We start from the raw sequence: 21,397 nt of genomic DNA, 5'->3' as shown, positions 1-21,397 counted from the left end.
TACACATGCAAATGTGAAGGCTGAATACAAAACAGGAAAGAAAGCAGTGGTGTAAGCCCAGGAGGCTGGCGTGTAGGCATCCACCATTTCTGTAAGCCATGCTATTCCTACCAAAAATCAAAGTATCAGTGACGAATCATTCTATTTCTTGTCTCAAATAGCTCAGAAGCCAGTGAGAACACCAATCGATCTCTACGTTCTAATCAGAGAATCGTGGAGAACTCAGTGATTTGCAAACTCTACTGCTGTGCTTCTGTGTTCTTATGCAGCATGAAGTTTTAAAAGCATAATTCAAGCCGTAAGGAAGTGTTTAGTTATGACAGCAGGGAGTGATGAAAAATGCAGTGGAAACTTCCCTGTGAGGAAAGGATTTGTAAGAGGCTTTAGATTGTGCATTTCATGCGTGTTGCAGCACCTGATGAATGCCTTTTCCTCAAAATAAAGACAGGCAGATTATTACGAAATTCTGATATATGTATGCTTTTTAAGAAGGAGCTCTCAATTCCATGCGGTCTCCCGGGAAGCTGCACGCCCGAGCAACGGGGAGATGCGCTCCAGGGAGCGCGGGTGGTGCGGGGCGGGAGGCGGCACCGACAGACGGGCACCGAGGAGAGCTGCGGCAAACCGCCGCCTTATTTACAACTTCTTACTTGGCCGAGGTAGGAAAAAAAACCCAAAACCAAACCGAAGCAGAAATGAAGCGAGCGGCTCTCCGCCGCTCCGAGGGGTAAGTACTCGGGCACGGACCCGTCCGCCTTCCCTGCCCTTCGGCCGTCGGCCGGCCGGCGCTGTCCCGGGGAAGGCGTCCCGGCCACCGGCCGAAGTTGTCGCCTACCGCGGAGAGAAGCAGCACCCCGTGGCCACCAGAGTCCCATCCCCGCCGGCCGGAGCCCGTCGCCGCCCCCGAGGCCGCCGAGATCCCCGGGCCGCCGCTCCCTCCCCGCGGCCGGAGCGGGGCGGGGCGGGAGCCCCCGCCCGCAGGGACCCTCCCTCCCGCCTCCCCGCCCGCCCTCCCTCCCCTCCACGCCCCCGCGCACCGCCAGAGCCGCCCGGGGAAGCGGAGGAGAAGGAGCGTCTCCCCCGAGCCCCCCGCCGAGCCCCCGTCCGGCGATGCTGTGGGTGAAGCGGGAGGAGGAAGAGGAGGAGGAGGAAGGGCGGCCGCTCGCAGAATAGAGCAGCGGCGGGAGCGGGGCCGGCAGCTGCCCCTCGGGGCTGCCGCAGGCACCGCGGGGCTCCTCGACCCGCCCCGCCGAGGGCGCCCGCGGGAGGGGGTGCCCCGACCCGCCCCGGCCGCCGCCGCCGCCGCTGCCCGGGCGCCCCGCGGAGCAGCGCGGTGGGGCAGCCCCGCCGCGCCCGTCTATGGGGCGGCGCTGAGCGGCGGCGCGGCGGGAGGGCGCCGGGGGCAGCATGAAGTCCCTGCTCTTCAGCCGCTTCCTCCTGCTGCTGCCCTGGGTGCTCATCGTCATCATCGTGCTGGACATCGACAGCAGCCGGGCGCCGCTGCCCGCGCTGTCCCCCCGCGGCGGGGCCGAGGGCGGTAGCGGCGGGGCGCGGCCGCCCGCCCCACGGCGGCGGCCCGAGGCCGCGCTGCCCACCATCTATGCCATCACGCCCACCTACAGCCGCCCGGTGCAGAAGGCCGAGCTCACCCGCCTGGCCAACACCTTCCGGCAGGTGTCGCGGCTCCACTGGATCCTGGTGGAGGACGCGGCGGCGCGCAGCGAGCTGGTGACCCGCTTCGTGGCGGGCGCCGGGCTGCCCTGCACGCACCTGCACGTCCCCACGCCGCGCCGCTACAAGCGCCCGGGGCTGCCCCGCGCCACCGAGCAGCGCAACGCCGGCCTGGCCTGGCTGCGGCAGCGGCACCAGCACCTGCCGCCCCCGCAGCCCGGGGTGCTCTTCTTCGCCGACGACGACAACACCTACAGCCTGGAGCTGTTCCAGGAGGTGCGTGCGGGACAGGGGGGCGCGCTCGGCCGCCGCGCTCCACCGCTCCCCGCAGCCGCCCGCCGCGTCCCCATCCCCGCTCCCCGCCTCCCCTCCGGCTCCTGCCGTTCCCCCTCCTCAGGCTCCCGCGCCGGGCTGCTCCCCATCCCCGCTTTGCGGCGAACTCGGTGTCCCTCATCCAAAAACTCCGGGCACGGGGGAGTCGAGCCCGCTCCCGCCCGGAGGCCTTGCAGTGCCCGCCCCTCACCCGGGCACACCGGGGCTGCCTCTGTGTGACCACCGCTCTCTTGATTTTAAGTTTCTTGTCCCTCCTCCCCCAACTTTTTACTGCTGTTTTCTCACTTTGCTGCCGAGCGGGGCAAGTTTAAGGTTTATATAAGGGATTCTGCGTTTTTTGTCAAAACTGGGTTGAAAAGTGCTCCTTGGTTTGTTATTTTCAGGCGGCATCCCTCTCCCTGTAGGGCAAGCACGCATCAGGAGTCGCCATCCTTCACAGTTTTTTCCTTGGCGCTAATGAATGAAGCCGGAGCCGGCTTCTTCACGTGGAGTTGCCTTTCTGAAGCCTTTCGCTCTTAAAAGCAGCAAATCGCTTGTGTAACGACTGAACGCCCTTTCAGGAGTCTCTTTTGTGAAGGGACCTGTTTTTGTCTTCATTGCCTCCTCTCGGTGAAGGGCTTTGTTTCATTTTGGTGGGAACTGGCAAGCGCTCGGGGCAGAGGATATCCAGCTTTCTTTCTGGGCTCCCCCTGGCAGGAAGGAGGGTGTTTAAGAAGTGGACATAAAACAGTAGAAGAAAGATCGTGTACATCTTCTGTGACAGCTAGGAGAGTAACCTTGGCAGGGAAATGAGGGAGGGAAGCAGGAAAGTAAGTTGGCAGCCGAGGGCTTCGGGCGTGCTGCGGTCTGTGCGTTGTGCCGGCGGGCAGAGCTGGAGCTCGGGGTGAGCAGCCCTCCCTTCCCCTGCCGCTGCCGGCCCCGCTGTGCCCTTCTCGCGTGCTTCGCACTCAGCGAGTTAAAGGGAACGCGATGCGCTGAAATGGGAAGCACACGCAGCTCCTTAGGGAAAGCTGGTTTGGAAATGCTTAGGTTCGTTTGTGTTTAGGTTCATAATGCGTCCCTTTCCATTTCCAGTGTGTGGGCAGGTGCAGGCTCCCCATTCAGCAGGGATGCCCTACTTCTTTTGCCCTCTTGGCATTCAGCATTGAAGCTGCTAATTTAAGGACCTTTGCCTCGAGGCTAAACCTTTGTTGCAATTGATTTTTTAAAAATTCTCATAGCTGTGCTCAGTGCATTATAATGCAGAGTAATTTCACATACCCGTCTTTGATGTTATGGGAGTGCTCACGTGTATTTGTAGAAATAAGGTTAATTTAACTGAATCTTAGGGAGTCTGTTAATAGAAACAGAAAATACACTTTGGCACAATGAAAAATGTGGGACAAAAGATATTTGGCAAATATCTACTGTTTGTTTGTTTGGGGTTTTTGTTTGGTTGGGTTTTTTTTGTTGTTGTTGAGTACCAAGGTTAGGGACAAGGAACAGTACTGAAGGAACAGTATTAGCTGGCGTTTCTCTTGAGTGCTCCACAGCTGTTGAAAAGGAGTCTGCTCACATTTATTCTTTTAAAATTTCTATCGTTATTCTACTAATTGCTGTGAATTATGAAACAGAAAGGTACAAATTACCTCTCTAATTAGCTAGGAAATGCAGGAAAATGAAGGGGTAAAGCTGTCTGTAGGGTTAACCTTGAGAACTGCAAGCACAACAGGCAACCTGTGTTTCCTCTTGCTAACAAGGATTGTAACCTCCAGCATGAACCTCTGGAACCCTAAAGTTTCCCTTTCCCCTGCCTTGAGCTGCTGGGAAAGAGCTGTTTGTTCTGAGCCTTGTGTTCACAGGCAGACACACGTGCAGGAATGAGTTTTCCCTGAGAAATGGGGAGCCGGGAACGCTCAGTTACAGGAGCAGAGAAGGAGCTTTTGCTTCAGTTGCCGCTGCAAGTTCCTGTGGCTGTTTTTGGGGTCACTGAGGAGCTGTTGGCAGCGTTTCTGGAAGGCACTGCTACTGACACGGGGAATGCCTTGCAGACCTGGCAAAGTTGACAGAAGTCCATTGACAGGCTTTGCCAACAGGATGCACATTTACGTGTGGGAGGTTACATTTAGAGTGAGCCAGGAGCCTGATTTTGCAGTCGAGGCACTGCTAGAGGGCTGGTTGCTTCTTGACTCGATAAAAGAAAATCTATGTATTCATGGATTCTGGCTTGACAGCTCTGTGGTAAATCCTGATCTCCCCTTCAGGAATTGATTGATTTATGAACGCAAATTATACTTGTCTTCTCCAAGCATGAAGAGAACAGCTTCAGAATGCATTGTTTGCAGATGAAATCTGGTAGTAATTCCTGTTATGAAAATGGTGGTAACTATACCTGAGAGGGAGTTTTTTCAGTTTGTTGCTCTGCCAGGAACAATTCTCCAGACCAGCAGTTGCCTTTCCCTAAGGAGGTCTGATAAACTGTAGTCTGCTCACTAAGGGGAATAGTTTAAATGTAGGATGAGACAGGAGCTCTGGACTCTGATCCAAGCAGCATCCTGTGCTGGCTGTGACTTTCAGCATGTCACTGGCACGGGCACAGGGGTGTGCAGGCCCCACAGTGCCAGCAGCACTGCGGGCAGGCTGGTGTGTACACTGTACATCTGCCGCTTTATGGGACAGCAGCTCTGTCCTCTTTGTGATGGCTTGCTGCTGGTTCCAGGGGCAGCAGTGGGGCCTGGGGGAGATGGGAAGCAAGGCTGGTTGGGACTGTAAAGCCAGCACGGGAGGAACGTTTGTGTTAGGGAAGTGTTTTGCTCAGAGGTCAAACAAGCAGGACTGCGGAGCGGAAGGCGAACAAGGGAACTGCACGTCGTCAAGGATTGGGTTTAAGAAAGCTCTTTTGCTGTGGGTTTCCCTGGTGTCCTTACAGGAGATGGAGCCTTTTGACAAAGCAAGATCAGCAAAGGCTTTCCTGTGAGCTGTAGTGTATAAACCATGAGGCCATGATCAAAAAGGAGCATGCTTTGACATGGAATGCCATGGGATACTGCTGAGAGCTTTTGATGAAGAAATTCTAATCTGTGCCCAAAGTACTTCTGCCTGGTGCTTATAGGAATGAATACTTTGTATTTGATGTGGAGTGAACTGGGCCCAGTAGACCTAGGCTAAGTGTGTTTCATGGAAATCAGGGAAAAAACCCAGCTTACAGTGGTCTGGAAAATGTCACCCTCTGTAGTATATCTGGAACCCTTGGCTGCTGTTTGTAATCATCTTTTTTCCTAAGAGCTAGGATGGCATGTGGGTGGACAGGTCAGTTTTTGACTGGTGAAACTATGTCCTCGAAGTCAAACTGGGCAGGGTCTAAACAGTTTGAGTTGTCCTTTCTAGAATAAGGTGGATAGCCTGGTTTGTCCTTCTGCTGCTACAGCATTGGCTCAGTTTCGCATTTTGTTAGGAAAGGTTCACTTCCATGGAAAGGCTGCAGAGAAGGAACCAGCCTGTTCAATGATTGTAAAATTCTTTAGAGTACTAAAAGGGATGCAGCAATGATGAAGAAATATTTCCAGGAGTAGAGGTGTGGCTTTAAAGTTATTCTCAACTCTTTCTGCTTGAGAGTGTAGTGGTGGTCAGGTGAAAAATCATGCTTTTACTTTAATGCCTGTGGTTCTGGCATATTGTATTTTGTAATTTATTATTTTGGGATCAAAACCTCAGAAATAATTTATTTGTTTTCTGTTCAGGTATGATCTGTTTATTTGGAGGTGTCCTTGTTCAACTCTCCATCAAAAGCAAGTCTGCTTTCTGAAAATACCTGTTATAAGTCAGCCTGCATTCATAAAAAAGCCGCTGAGAAGCCTGAAATTCCAACTGTTATGTTTAAGATGTTTTACAAATGTTTCTACATGACTCACCATAGCTTCTATTTTTTACCACACGCTGTTCATTTTGGAGTGATTCTTATAGTTTCTGGTGCATTTGTGCTTCATCTTATTCCTGAATGCAAGTTATTGTAATATTGTGACTGATGCCTAGCAACTGCTGATTTCACATTTTAAACTTCCAGAGGGAAAAAACCTTAGATAAACTGGCATTGCATTTTTCACAGAGAGATTTTAAAAACAGGATTAACCTAAGCACTGGAGACTGAAGGTAGACAGCCAAGTTCCACTTCCCTTAACTCTTCACAGAAGTCCTGTGTTTCTGTCTCCCAGGCATTTTCTCTGCTCTTTCCATATGTTGAGTAGCTGGCCAAAGGCCATCACTTCCATGGTCCATGTGTGCAAATTGGAGGAATTATTGTTGGAGATCCACTCTGCTGTTGATTGTGCAGACTGCCCTGAATCCTTTGAAGGTGGAGGCTGAGCAGCATGAGGAGTGCAAGAAGAGGAGTAAAGATCTTCAGTATCTGTCTGAAAGTGAGCTTGATGCGTTCCAACACACACCAAGTTTTAGAGTTTCCTGTCTAGGTTATTTTTGACTTTTGCTTGTGTTTTGTTCAGACACCTAAAGTGAGATATATTTGAAATTAAAATGCTCATATCTAAAACCATGTTCCCCCTCCCTGCCACCCCCAGGCTTCTGGTCCTCAATGTCCACAGTTTCTTGGCGATGTTGGCAGGGTGCCTAGAGCACACCAGTGTGGCACATTCCACTCTCTTGTCTAAATGCAAGGAGATGATTTGCAGACTGGGTCTCCTTAGAGAAATCCACACTCTGAGGTGTGATGTGGAAACAGCCTTGCAGCTTGGAATTCAGAGCAGATCACAGTCCTAATTGTTATTTCTAAGGGGTAAAGAAACCCAACCCAAACTTGAGCAGCTTAGCAGTTAGTCCTGTTGCCCACTGAGTTGTGGACCAGAATTCAATTTGCTGTAGCTGTTGCCTGCACAAGAGTGCCCTGAATATGATGGTAGAGTTGAAGCTGGAAAGGAGGTGTGAGAGGGCAGAGCTCATCCTGCTCTCCCCAAGTTGAGGTAGTCTTTACAGGTAGCTCAGGATTCAAAGAGCCACAGATTTGGACTGAAAGAATCTTCTTGTGTCCCTGTACTTCCCTCTCAAAAGGTATGTTTGAAGGTGGCAGAGTCTAATGGCTCTTAACAGCCATTTCAGTAGCCTAAAAAAAGGATTCCTTGTTATTAAAAATAGAACAGAAATACTTCCAGGCATTGCGTGTCACACAGGCTTCAGTTTTCCTGTGATCATCTTTATAAAATATTTTGAGGGTAACTCAAAAAATGCATTATAGAAGAGGTAAATTTAAATTTAAAAATAATTTTACTATTTATTCCAGCTTTGACTAGGGAAGAGTTAGTGTTCCTTCAACAACACTTACATAACTGTCCTAATTTTTATACACTGTATTAAGCTAACTTCTGTGTATTTTTTAATGGATATATTTGTGCAAAAGATTTAAAAGTGGTGTAAGTGAATCTCTTTACCTTTGAAAACATGAAAATCTTTTGTTGTATCTCTTGGAGCTGATTGGAAAAATCAGATTTTTATAATAGTCTTAAAAATAACATTCAGTAGTCTAGACAGAATTAAATATTAGCTGGCAGTCATTAGCTATTTTCTTCAGTATAAAAAGTGATCCAAATATGAGTTAGCAGTGCATTAAATACCTTTCTAGTATATAAATGATTTAGGAGTACATGACAGATTCTAAATGCACACTGACATTTTTCTTCCACATAGACATGTAATACCTATGCTAAAGAGGCTGGATTAGAAAAGACTAGCAGAGAATGAAACAGCTTAAAAATGAGAGGAAACAGTGACAAAAACAAAACAAAACAAAAGGCTATTTGGTACAGCTTTTTGCGTGGTTACAAAGTACCAAGTACTCTCTGTTTCTGCACTGGCAGCAGCAGTTTTACCTGTGAAACTGATACTGTTGCTGTGAAATTAATTACACGGGGTCAGCAGCTCTTCAGAGGTACAGTGAACACAACCCAGTAGAATGATAGGGAGTAGAATGAGGCAACCAGTAAATAGAAGAGCCCAGAAGTAAAATGAGTAGCAAATGTTTTGGAAGTTGTCCCAGTCCACAGAAATTGGCTGCAAACTGCTTTAGTTAAATTTGGTACAGTTTTCTTCTGCAGAGAAGCAATATTGACATTTGTGCCCCAGGATGCTGGTATAATTTAGAAACATTTGTCATGTACCTTATATATAAAATGTTGCTGGAGAAAAGAGTGAATTAAGCTATCCTTCCTCTGCAATGTAGATTGTGTACGAATCAGCAGAGGAGGTTTAAAGCAGATGCTTGGAAAGAAAGCTTTCTAGCAGGGATGATGGTGAAGCAGATCACCTGTGAGAGCTGCAGAGGGGGCTACATCAAGGAATGACAATTTTTTGATTTGTAGATCCCTTCTACAAGTGTTCCCATGGAGAATACCCTTCACAGTCAAATTTGCCAGCAAAAAAATTGCCTTTTGAAGTTCCTAACCCCTAAGTATCCCAGTCCCTGAACCACAAAAGCCACTGGCACAGGTTTTCTATGCCTCGGTACCTCCTTTGAAATGATGGTTAGTGGGGGCAGGAGCTCTGTCCAGAGCCTCAGTAAACAGGCACAGCATCAGGCTGAGCTGTCTGGCTGAGCCATTGTGCTCTCACATAAGTTTCGTTGAAGCAGAATTTGTCTTTAAATGGCCTATGAGTGATGCAGAGAACTGTGTGAGAACTGACAGGGAACCTGGCTGTGCTTATGCTTTAACCCATAAAATTTTGTCCTGAGGAATTGTTGTAGTGAAGGAGCTCTAGATCCTGTCTTTGGTTGTAATAAATTGGAACTTTGCAAAGAAATCTGCTGGAATATCACTGGGATGGGCAGGGGTGTGGGGTAGGATGGTGAGTGTGGATGTGAACCTGTAGCATGACCAGGACAGATCACAAATCACACAGGGGTTGAAATGAAAGGGGAAAAAAAAGCTTCTGAGGTGTGGCAGCAGGTTTGCCCTTGCAGAGGGCTTTGAATCCCAAACAGAAACACATTGACATCATGCTGCAAAAACAGCAGGATGGTTGTTCCAGTCTGGAAGCCTTTTCACTGTAGGAAGTATAGCCATGTTTCCTTTTCTCTGTCATTTGCCTTCATTCCCCTTGGGCTTTCATATTATGTTACTGGCTTGGTATCTTCCCTATCCATCAGTCCAGCGCATCCCATTAAGCAGCTTTTCTTGATTGACTAATGAGATGCTAAATTTAGCAATGCTTTTATCACTGTCTTTTATTGCTCAGCTCCATTTCCTGCATTTCAGTTGCTATTCTTCAGTGATTACTCTGTTGTTACTGTATTTACTGTGGTATGCCCATCACCTCACTGGCATTTCTTCGGTCAGTTGTTACTCATCTCTCCTGTCATATCCTTGCTCAGTTCTCCTCCCGCTCCTACTTCATTCAGGTTTGCTCTACCATCTTCCCCACCAAGTACATCACTCTCCTCCTATGCCCAAGACCCCCTTTCAAAAAGTAAACAGAGGACAAAAGCACTTCTTCCTTAAGAGAGCTGTGCAAGCCAGGCAGGATGAGTCCTGCCAGTGGGCTCCTATCTCTGGTGCTTAACTACAGAAGTCTAACTAGGACAGAGCAGCTGCTTGACTTGCGGAGAGTGAAGTGTAAGATGAGTATCATTCGTGTAAGCTACCAGGACTTTCAATGCTGAGTGTTAACACAGCTTGTGCTACTGCTGTCATTACAATGACAGATAGAACAGTCATTTAGGAAGCTGTTCTTAAGTCCTAGGAGTTTTGGCAGTTGTTTAACCCACGGCACTAAAGCTATTCAGATTTAACACATTTTTGAATCACTTTTTTGTGTCTTGATGATTAGCAGCATAAAATTTCAGGTGCAAGCTGGCCTTTTAATCCAAATAATAGCTTTTTCCCCATCATACATAAATACAGCCTTCACATATCAGTATGTTAACTGCAGTAATGCTATTCTCAGAAGATTAAAAGAAATATTCCTACTTTCATCTGCCTAGCATATCCCAAGGCTGTGAGGTATTTCGGAATTAGCATAAATACTGGTCTAGATGTGCTCTTTCAGCTTTTGCTTAAAGAAATTGCTGTATTCTTGACACCTCCTTATTTCATTCTTCAGAAATGTAACCTGTAAGAATAAAGTCACCCAAGGACAGAAGTAGGAGCTCTGTAAGGGGTTACTTGCATCTGATGTGTGGTGGCTTTACTGACATAACTCATGGACACTGAGACTGACACAAGATTATTAGTTTAAAACTTCTTGGGTCATTTCATGCTGGTTTTATGAGGTCAGTGAGATACTCTTCATTGACAAGGTTTTCCAAAACACTGTGTATCATAGAGTATTAATGTAAATCCATCTGGTTCTGCCAGCAGAGATGCTGAGGCCACTATTGACCCAGTTCAGAAGTCCTGTGTAACCTGGCTTATTTTGGAGTACAGCTGCCCAAACTTTTACTGTGCACATAATGCACTGTGCTCTGGCCACTCTCTTGCAGTCAGAGTATGCCTGCCCCTGTCTTGTGGCATTTTGAGTTTAGGTACAGACAGTTGGCACAGGACGGCCAAAGCACTGCACTTCTGAACACTAATAATTTGTTCAGGTATCCACACCCTCCAGGATGTATTAATGTGTGCTTATCCTGTGCTATTTACTGGTGTAGCACAGTTGGGTGAATGTAGCTCGATGGTGCTGTGTAGATAGCCCAACAGGATAATTCCCTGTGTCCATGTCTGGTATGTTTGGATGTTAATATAAACATGCTGTTAGCAAAAAAAAAAGAAGTGTCATTAAAACCAGAGCTAAAAGATTTTCATGACAAGGTTTGGCTGATGTCCGTACCCAAATAGCTAATTGCTAACTTTGCATTTCCTACAGGGAGGAGTGGGAGGGATTGGATAGTTAAACATAAGCAGGGAGAACAGTTGCAGGTAAATACATTTATCCATAATCTTAGAAAGATTCATGGCAGCCTCTCACTGGCAATTAACCAAGCAATGGCTTGGAGAGAATCCTTATCACAAGAATTCCCTGTATTGCCAGCTGAATACATACTCTGCTCTTATGCACTCTAGGATGCTGCTACTGAGTGAGGTGCTCTAGCTTGCTGCAACAGTTCTTAGGGTGAAAGAGAGGAATTTTTGATAAAATAATTTGAAGATAGATACACAAACAATTGGAGGGAGAGAAGGTGCATGTCTCTCTTTTGTGTGTGCCTACATTTTTGTGGATTTTTAAATATCTATTTTACACTTTATCTGAAAGTTCTAAGAATCTGCTAATGTTTCTAGCTTAGAAATGTGAACCGTGCTGACGTGATGTCTTTGTTTTTTTCTGGTGTGACTCCTGCGAGTCTTGATGATATGCATGATAAATCTTTCACCTTGGCAGAGACAGAGGGAGGTGTTTAATATTTAACCAAGGTTGTCTTTTACTTCAGCATTCCTCGATAGGGGACAGCAGTTACAAATATGTAAAACTGTGTTTGTTTTTGCTGAGAAGAGTGCTTGGAAGGAAGAAGGGATAATCTTTCCCAAAGGAATAAGTTTCAATTACAACAAAAGATGAGACTGTTTTTTGAATAGATCAAATTAAACCCACGTTACACTGAAATAGTTCAATACTTGTTTAAATAGAACCATATTTAAAGCCCAGTAGTTAAAACAGTGGCTTTTGAACCAGTGTGGTTAAGTTGTGCAAGTCGCTGTGTTGGTGCACTCGCTCACTCAAGTTCTCATGCCAGACTGTCTGATATTCCCATGGGGAGCAGTGTGTCAAGGTTTGTACCATATTATCTCCTGTTTAATGGAGAAAATGGACCATTGAACCAGTTATCTGAAGTCACTGAATCAGACTCATAATCTTTATGGTTAGAAAAGACCTCCAAGATCGAGTCCAGCCTTTGCCTGAATGCCACATCAATTAAACCATAGCACTAAAGTGTCATGTCCAGTTTATTGAACACTTCCAGGGATGGTCACTCCATCGCTTCTCTGCGCAACCCATTCCAATGCCTGACAACCCTTTCAGTGAAGAAATTTTTCCTGATGCCAACCTGAACCTTCTCTTGCACAGCCTGAGGATCTTTCCTAATGTTACCTGGGAGAAGAGGCTGACCCCCACCTGGCTCCACCCTGCTTTCAGACAGTTGTAGAATGATAAGGCCCCCCCAAGCCTGCTTTCCTCCAGGCTAAGCATCCTCAGCTCCCTCAGCTGCTCCATATAGGACTCACTTTCTAGACCCTTCCCCAGTTTTGCTGCCCTTCTCTGGACATGCCCCAACACTTCAATGTCTTTCTTGAAGTGAGTCCCAGTCACAGACAGTTCATTTTTTCATACCTATGGCTTCTTCTATGCTAGTTAAGGATTACATTTCCAGTTTTGCATTTAGTTAACTTACATCACTGGGAAAAATTGCTGCTGGTGATAATAAGTAGCCTGCCTGGCCTGCTTTTTGTCCTTCTCAGAAATTTAGCAGAGCTTTTAAAGGGAAAATACAGAAGTTAAAAAGATTTAGCCTTAGCAATCTTTTTTCATGAATCCTTAATAGATCCAAGCTGCATTTCAGGTCTGCTGCAGTAGGAAAGAGTTGTGTGTCATCATTTCCTCTACTCAATGCATTTTTAACAAGTCCCAAACTAATTGTACTTGGCCTAGTGAAGTGTGTATTATATTTTCTCTCACTGGGTTTCTACAGTATCTCAGCTATCTGTAGACGTAAGACCACTGCCAGAATGCTGCCGTCTTGCAGATAAAATATTACACTTCTGAAAACCCAAACAAACAAGAACAAAATGTCCTGTTTTTTCACAGTTTTAATAACTCTTGGTATAAAAGATATCATGACTAGGGTATTCAAAGTAGAATTGAGATGCCTATGGACTACAGAGCTGGAGACTTCACAGAAAATAAGTGGGCACATGCAGCTCTTGGGCTGCAGTCCATAAGCTAGAATTGCTCTTGAATTCCTAGTCTTGATAACTGATGTGGGTTTGCAGCAGCACTCACAGGAAAGCCCGCCGGGAGCTGGCAGTGACGCTGTGCCTGCCTCTTGCAGATGCGGACGACGCGCAAGGTGTCCGTGTGGCCCGTGGGGCTGGTGGGAGGCCGGCGCTACGAGCGGCCGGTCGTGGAGAACGGCAAAGTCGTCGGCTGGTACACGGGCTGGAGAGCTGACAGGCCCTTTGCTATCGACATGGCAGGTGAGGCTCACTTATGACACATGAATGTTTCCTTTTCTCAATTTCAGCAGCTTCTTAAACTTCTGATGTGCTGGCAGTGTGCAGCCCTTTGGCACTAACCTAAGCTTGTACATCTTGTCTAATTAATTTGCTGCTTGGTGGTATCTGAACTTACTTTAATTTGTTTTTATTTTTATGAGGCAACTTGGCTTTTATGTTGTAAGAATTGTCTGTCTGAAGCAAGTTAATTGTAAATTAATTCATCCTAGCAATTCTTGCAAGGAGTCCCTGCCTGTCACTTTGTCATCAATCTAAACCAGGCAGCATAAATGCAGACCTTCTTAGACCTCATGTTGTAAAAAGCTACTTTATCATGAAATTATTCCTGTTGCATTGGAATGACAGTGATAACTGTAGATGGATATAGTTTGAAACACTGGGCTTAGGGGAAAAATCACTGACAGCTGTTGCCTGGTAGATGAAGGCAGAAAAGCTTCAAAATGAATCTAATCAATCTTCTGCAGTGAAGTTTGCACACCACACAGCTCTGTCTTGCTGACAGTCCATGCTTAGACAATCTTTTGTATACATTCACAACTGCCACATGAATCACCACTGTGCACAGGTCCAGCTTCTGATACAGTAGCAGCTGGTTTCCCAGAAAATGACAGACATCTTCTATACTCAGGAGAGAAAGGAGGAATACAAGGGCAGGAACAGGGTAGAAATAGCCACTTTTTATCCTGATACCCCAATGTTCTGAGAGAGGGAAAAGGACAGTGCACGGTTCTTTCTCAGCTTAACAGAGTACTGTTATATTAATTGAAATTATTGATAAAAATATGTACAGTATTTACAGTCCAACTGGTTAAAGAGTAAATAAAGGAGGACTAATGGTTGTTATCACCTCAAAGACAAAAAAAGTTATCAGCTGAATTTTTCTGCACTGTAGAGGGATTTCAAGTCAGTAGTATGACCTGGCATAAAGGTGTTCACATAAAGGCATTCCTCAGGGGCAAGCAAGTATTTAATGCCTGAAGCCATGCAGCATGTCAGGGACTGCAGCTGTGCAGCTGAACAGTCCCTGTGGATTTACAGATACATTGATACTGGACTCTGGAAGGGATTACTGATGGCATTGTAAAGGTGAGAGCGTGGTCCATAATTCATCAGCAGCAGGCAGAATGCCATTACACAGCATTGGCTAAGGGACTCTAACCCAGACATGAAGATATACATGGAAAGTTGTTAAGCTGTTTACCTTCCAGATGCTGGCTAAATCACTGGCATGAGGGAAAAGCAGGTCCATTAGAAGCATTCCCTGCTTGTGCTTTGACCAAAGTCATGTAAGGGAAGGTCATACAGACAAAAAAAACCCCCAAAACTTACAGGAAGTTATTGCACAACCACAAAGAAAGAGTTACTATTTTGCAAGAGAACTTTTATTAGTCTTCAAAAATACTGAAGAAATTGAATTTCATTTTTAATTTCAGCAAGGAGAGAAATGGATGCAGTGTAGACTGCTAAAAAAATGATGTGAAATTTGCATCTTCATTCCCCTAAGGAATACAGTGTCAGGGTACAAACAGAAGAGACTGCAAATCCAGAACTCCATAGGTGTCTGAGCAGGTGCAGGCTACAGGATGCACGTCCACATGCAGTTTCCTACCCTTGTCCTTCTCACTTCCCAGCACACCTCCAGGGACTTGCTACCAAACCTAAGTCCATGCTGTAGTCCATTGCTGGCATTTTTCCATTTTTCTATATACAAGGAACTTAGGTTATACTGAATGCTGCACATGAGGAAGATCAATGCACTCTGTTAAAAATATTGCCATGCAACCAGGGTAGGTGCATACAGTAATATTGATATGGAGATGTATCAGCTGTCTACAGTTTATGTTCTGTGCTTGGGTCACAACGCACTGGTAAGGAGGCTCCATTTGGTTTAGTGAATGATCTTTCACAGTGATTTTCACAAGAATTTGATAATGAGGCTGGGTATGAACAGAGTGATGGCTTAAAAGGTTTGGGACGACCAGTTTAACTTCTGGCTGTTCAGAGGAAGCACATCCTTGAGTTTAGGCACACAAAATTCTTATTCTAGACAGCAAAGTACAAGGCCACATTCAGGCCCTGCTGATTTCATTGGGCTCAGCTCAATGACCCTGAGTGGCCAACCTCCCCAGATTGTTTGAAACACACTTGTTCATAGCAATCACATTAGGTCAGTTCATTAAACATTGGTTATTTATTTTGAGAAATTTGTGGCTGATACTGCTATTCTCCAATGCTAAACTGGATTCAGAAAGCAAAGTAGTCATTTCCTGTTGCTTCTTGCCTGGCAACCAACCCACCATATGAATTAGTTCTGGTATTTCCAAAGTTCTGCTTCAGTTTTTAATCTAGGTGGGTTCTAGAGTTTGACAGAGACTTGCTTACTCTTGAGGAAGAAAAGTGAGAGAGAAAATGGAAAGCAAAAATTGTGTTATTTAGTATGGATCTGAATTCAAGTCTTCTATATTAAATGTTGTTTTCATTCTCGCCTGTTCCTTACTGCCGGAATTTTGGATCATTCAAGAAAAAGTTAGATTGTGATTCTCCTAATGCGAAGGTTGCTCAAGAAGGCAGATGCTAGCTTTGCATTAGCATTCCAGGAGCTACTTCAGTCATAGAGATTAATATGTGACTGTAAATCACTGGGCGAGCAGATTTTGGACTTTGGGTCCAGAGTTCATCCACTACGCCCTAGGCACCTCTGCTAGGGCCTGAGCAACCACCTTTCTTTATTGTATTTTCTTAAAATTTTGCTATAGTCATGAGATCTTCAGTATGTCTCATATTTCTTAGGGTTCCCTGAGCAAAATGCCAGTCTATTCATGGCACTGCAAAACATGGCATATTTTGCCTGAATCTGAAAGAGCCACTGCTGGAAGTCACAAACAAAAAAATTTTAAAAATGGTATGGCAGACAGCACTCAAAACCCCCCACCAAAACCAAAACAAAACACCAATCTTCCTTCCCATCCAAGGATAAACACTGTTTTAAACATCGAGCTTATAATCAAGTGCCTCTTTCATGGTGAATTAATTTCAGCAGATGCCTTTGATCCTAACTACAAAACCTCCTGGTCAGACATCTCTGCCTTATTGCAAGCCAAAAAGTACACCACAGGGAGAACAGAACTTGAAAGCTGCAGAGCCCAAACCAAAGGTGGGACCTTGATCTATGTGGAACAGCACATCTGTTCCAACATCAGCACCGAGCATTAGCATTTATACACTCCAGAAATGATAAACACTAAAGTTTCTAGCTTGCCTTCAGCTACTATCCTACCTAGAACATCCTGGAAGCAATGGCATTAACCATGGCAACAAAATCTTTAAACCCTGGCTCAAGTGTAACTGGATGAAGAAGAATAGTTCTGCCTTTTAACAGAAGCCATTGGACTAGCACAAGTCAAGGTGTGAATTAACAGAAACAGCTTACATTGAAGGAAGAACAGATTTAGTATCTGCTGTCTCCCAGGTATCTTGTCCTCCAACAAATTAATTCCTATCTAGGTGGCTCTTCAGCCAAATAGATTTAATTTATAACCTTGCATTAAACACCAAAAAACCCCCAGAACACCTCTTTACAGCCCAGCTATGAAATTGTCTTGTGGCATGTCATGTGAAGTTAAGCCCAGTATGACCTTGTAGGAATAATGACTAAGTAAAATAACTGTATGCATGTAAGCACTGTTCAGTTATGCTGCACTGGAGACGGTAAATCCCAGATAAATCCTGTTTAGTGATAGAATTCAAAACAACAGTGTGTTTTCATCTATTAGCACAGGATCACTATCTACTGAGAGAAATAATTAGTGCCAGTCTGGTCAAAACTTGAGCTGTTTCTTCTATTTCTGACACCAAAAAAGATACATCTGATAAAGTCAACTTAAAAGTTGTCACTAGACAGTGGTTTGCTCTCAAATCCATCTTACAAAATGTCATACATGTGAAAATAAAGCTGTTATAAAGCAGAGCTAGAAGAATTAGAGAGCTAAGAGATGTTGCCTTGGATTATTTTGTCTTCTAAAGTTGCTGCTTTATTGGATTCTTTTAACAAACGAAGACTGCATGGACCGTGACCAAAGAAACAAACCTCAGGCCAGACAGTGCACAGTAGCCCACGTCCTTGCCACCTGCAACACTCAATTTATAATTTAACTTTTACTTGATGGCACCAATAGTTTTCACAGCACCCTGAAATGACAATTTGCAATAGCATGGTAACAAGGGCACGTGTCATGTGCAGGGGCCACGGCCCACTTGAATATCGGTGTGTAGGAGAAATCCACCCTCAGAACTCAATGCAATTTTCTCAATAGAGGAGCAAGCCTTGCAACAAGAGAAATTATGAGAAATTAATGTATGGATAAGTATAGGCTATGGGTCCAGGGAGCCGCATGGACACTGCAAAGAGAAACAGCAGAAAAATCTATGTTTCTTCTGCTTAGAATGGGATTATTTCTGTGCACTAAAATTTAGGACACTAATTTTGGTGTTTACTTCATTTTCTTCTTTATGCATGGGCAGCTTGAATCTTAAATATATTTAAAAAGAAAGAGCAGGTCACACAGCTGATCAGGGTTCCAAAAATGCCCTCCCATGTAAAAGAACTTTTTTTTTTCTGTGCCCAAAATTATTAAAGCCCAGTTGCATCCAAAATTTTTAGTTTGTTTTATGTGAGGAAAAAAGGCCAACAAAACCTAACCAAACCCACTCAAATGAAGCAGACTGTTTTGTTCATCAGTACTAAGTCTCTGGTCCCCTTTCAAGGTGCAGCAATCTGGTTGTACGTACTGTCTGTAGCTGAGGGAGTTTAAACTCTCACCCTCAGCTCTTCCCAAATTACATATGGCTACCAAGAGCACTGGGATAGAGCACACCTTGTGCTCCATCATGTCCAGGCTACAAGGAGTGAGAAGCAAGACTGCACTGCAGGGTGTGGGTAAGCTCTGTCCTTGCAGACGCCTATTCTCTACCTCAGGCAGGACAGGATGTATAAAGCTACATAAAATATATAATGTAGAAAATATCTTCTGTGTCCATCAGTGAACTGGGACCTGTTTACATCCAACCCATAGATTTCATCAGGGTCCAAATCCTTACTGAAAACAAAACAAACTTCCTGGTGTCTTGCTTTGCTTCCTACAAGCAAGACCATGATAAAGTGGTTTCAGTGTGTCTTTCTTTAGATGTGATGTAGTAATTACTTCCTTACATTTTCCTCTTCAAAAGGCTCCTGTAAAAGTCACAGATACTTTCAAGGAAAATACAGCAGCAAGACATTTCTACTAAAAGAGGGTCAGAATTACATTAAGTTATAGAAAGTTATGCTCAAATTTAAACTGATAAAATTTTAATAGTGGCTTTCGAATTAAATGTTCTTGGAGTTTTCCAGAACTGATGTCAAAACTGTTACTATTTGTGTCATAAAGGGACAGCTGGAACCACTCTGAACTGATGAAGAAAGGATTTCTTTGGTAGGCTTGGCAGTCAGACAAAAGGAGTTAGTTACAAGTGTAATTTTTCTTCACAAGTCTATCACTGAGTTTTTGAGTCACAGTTAAAGAAGCATACATATGACTGAGCATTGCTGAAGGAAAATGGGAGAGTTCTATAAAATAATGGTAAATTAGAGATTCATGGTAGCTTCTTCAGAGAGGGTGAGTTTGTTCAAACCAGTGATTTCTCAGTTTGCAGTCTCCACTCAAGGAACCTGATCCATGTTAGTAGAGAAAAGCATTGCAGAGAGTTGTGTACACTGAATAAATGCTTTGAGTCATGCTGTGCCAGGCTCAGACCAGCTGAGGCTGCCTGGCAGACCAGTGGTGCTGAAAGTCATTCCCAAGGCAGAGCATTAGTATGACTTGTCTTTCCTCAACAAGGCTGTTAAAATCTACAGGCTAAAGCTATCTAAATACCACAGTTGTAACATGTTTTAACCTTTTTTCTTGACTCTCACTTTGAAGTGTAGAATGGTTTGTACAGTATAAATTTCATACATTTCATTTTACTTATAATTGAGTTTTATTTCTTAATTAGAAGTAGGAAGGAAGAATAACCCAAGATTTTAGCAATGGCTGACTTTTCAGGCAAAAAAGATACATTAGCCACATGATGGGAAATTAAGATTTAGCATGTTGAAAATATGGTGCAATTAAAAAAAATCTGATTGTATCTTAAGGGCAAACCAAAACAAAACAATATAATGTAGGAGGTACAAACTTACCAAATATTGTCTATCCACATAATTAAATTTACATATTTTTAAAAAAGAACATGGGAGATTTCTAGGCATGAGTATAAGTGCATAAAAATGTACGGCTTAAAGGTTTTTCTCAACCTTTTTCCCTGTTTCTCTCTCTCCAAGGATTTGCTGTGAGTCTTCAAGTGATCCTGTCGCATCCCAAAGCTGTATTCAAGCGTCGTGGTTCTCAACCAGGAATGCAAGAATCTGATTTTCTGAAACAGATAACAACAGTGGAGGAACTGGAGCCAAAAGCAAACAACTGCACAAAGGTACAGATTGGCACACTTTGTGAAAAGCTTTCGTGTCATCTCTGCAGATGACTTTACTGACACACGTGGTAGTTTCTACTTTGTGAAAAGCTTTCATCTCTGCAGATGACTTTACTGACACACATGGTATTTTCTAGGTTCTTGTATGGCACACCCGAACAGAGAAAGTGAATCTAGCTAACGAGCCAAAGTACCACCTGGACACAGTCAATATTGAGGTATGACGGGGGGGACAGTCCCACGGCAAGAGCAGGACAATGGACGCACCAGCGCGTGTTCCGGTTCAGACAGCTAAAGTCATCTGCTTCTGCCTGCGACCCGACAGACATCTGTGGAAACAAAAGGAAGCTTTCACAGACTCTAATAAGCAAATTAAGTGTGTGTGCTTTGTTCTAACTTGTCTGCATGCATTTCTGAACTCTCAGCTTAATAAACTGACACTTACCTTTGTTTTAATGCTGTTTCCACACAGATAAACATGGCTGAAATGGAGTATTTTCAAAATCATTATTTATGTATATACTTTTTGTATTTATCCAGCTTAATGGTGTAATTATAAACTGATTTTAACTCACAAACTGTTGGTCTAAATGTCTGTATAAATGGATCCTCCAAACTGAACATGTTTTACTTCATTAAAAGTAGCAGTCAAAGAGGTCATACAATAACGAAATAAAAAACCCACAATCATTTACGGATTTATCCTTTTAATATAGGGAAATAACATTTTATCATTACGAGGCACCATAAAATGTAAACACAATCACTGTCATAAACCTGGATCTCTCTGCAAGACAAAATATATCTGTTCACACTGAGTTGCCTTGAATGCATATTGTGCTGTCAGTTCTCTTTTAACACTGTGCGCCCGTCTCCTGAGCCAGGTCAGAGACTTTACCACAGGAAACTCAAATGCATCAAATGCTCATCTTTAGAAGAATAAACTATTGATTTGTAGAACTACAGTAACATCCAGGTTTATCTTTCTTTCAATAACCACATTCCCTGTTATGCACACCATAACAACATCACAGTGAAATGTATGATGAAACAAAATTTGTTTGATACACTAGAAAACATTGCTCAGTGATACATTTACATTCTATTTATATATGATTAAACATTTGTTCATACAGTACCTTCTACAGGATTACTGGGTAATTTTGGGGGGTTGGGGTTCATATTTTTGGATATTACTAACATGATAGCTACATCCCTTATATGCAAACATTTGATCTAGAATTTTGAGGGGAAAAAAATCAGTATGTGGTTAAGCAGCTTCTTAATATGGTCTATGAAATCATATGCATTGTATGAAAATGCTTCCAATGATGTATAAATATATTTGATCTGCTTTTCACTACATCAAATTTAAATCAATATAGACCACAACACGGTCAGTCAGTTATATTCTTAATCTGAACAGCTGGGGAAAAAGAAAAAGAATATATATGTACATGGAAGGAACAGCAAAAGTAAATGTATTTGAACAAGGAATGTTAGGTGGCTGTTCTGGGAAAGATTTCTATTGCAACTTTCATTTCCACAGTTGTGTGCTGAGAGTCTGGCCAGAGGAGCTTCCAGTCCATCCTGCAGCTGTGCTGGGGGGCTGGCCAAAGCCCATCACGTTGCTGGAACTGCTGAGGTTCATTCCAGCCATTTGCTGATTCATCTGTAAA

The 21,397-nt window shown here is 44.2% G+C and overlaps 2 protein-coding genes across 3 annotated transcripts in view; one reads left to right on the top strand and one right to left on the bottom strand.

Annotated features, from left to right (window-relative positions):
- Positions 1 to 1,031: 1,031 nt before the first annotated feature.
- B3GAT2 (beta-1,3-glucuronyltransferase 2) lies at positions 1,032 to 20,408 on the top strand. The gene is made up of 4 exons (XM_038130475.1): positions 1,032 to 1,947; positions 13,025 to 13,169; positions 19,570 to 19,718; positions 19,856 to 20,408. The coding sequence occupies exons 1-4, from the start codon at positions 1,408 to 1,410 to the stop codon at positions 19,940 to 19,942; spliced, it is 921 nt and encodes a 306-aa protein (XP_037986403.1). The 5' UTR covers positions 1,032 to 1,407; the 3' UTR covers positions 19,943 to 20,408.
- The window catches only part of SMAP1 (small ArfGAP 1), a 91,945-nt gene continuing 90,956 nt past the window's right edge, over positions 20,409 to 21,397 (bottom strand). For both annotated transcript variants that reach the window (XM_038130473.1, XM_038130474.1), the window contains one exon: positions 20,409 to 21,390. In XM_038130473.1, the coding sequence (XP_037986401.1) occupies positions 21,256 to 21,390 (135 nt within the window). In that variant the 3' untranslated portion in view covers positions 20,409 to 21,255. The remainder of the gene's footprint in view (positions 21,391 to 21,397) is intronic.

This window comes from Motacilla alba, chromosome 3 (genome assembly GCF_015832195.1).
Source record: "Motacilla alba alba isolate MOTALB_02 chromosome 3, Motacilla_alba_V1.0_pri, whole genome shotgun sequence".
Taxonomy (NCBI): Eukaryota; Metazoa; Chordata; class Aves; order Passeriformes; family Motacillidae; genus Motacilla; species Motacilla alba.
This window is presented reverse-complemented; position numbering and strand designations above follow the sequence as displayed.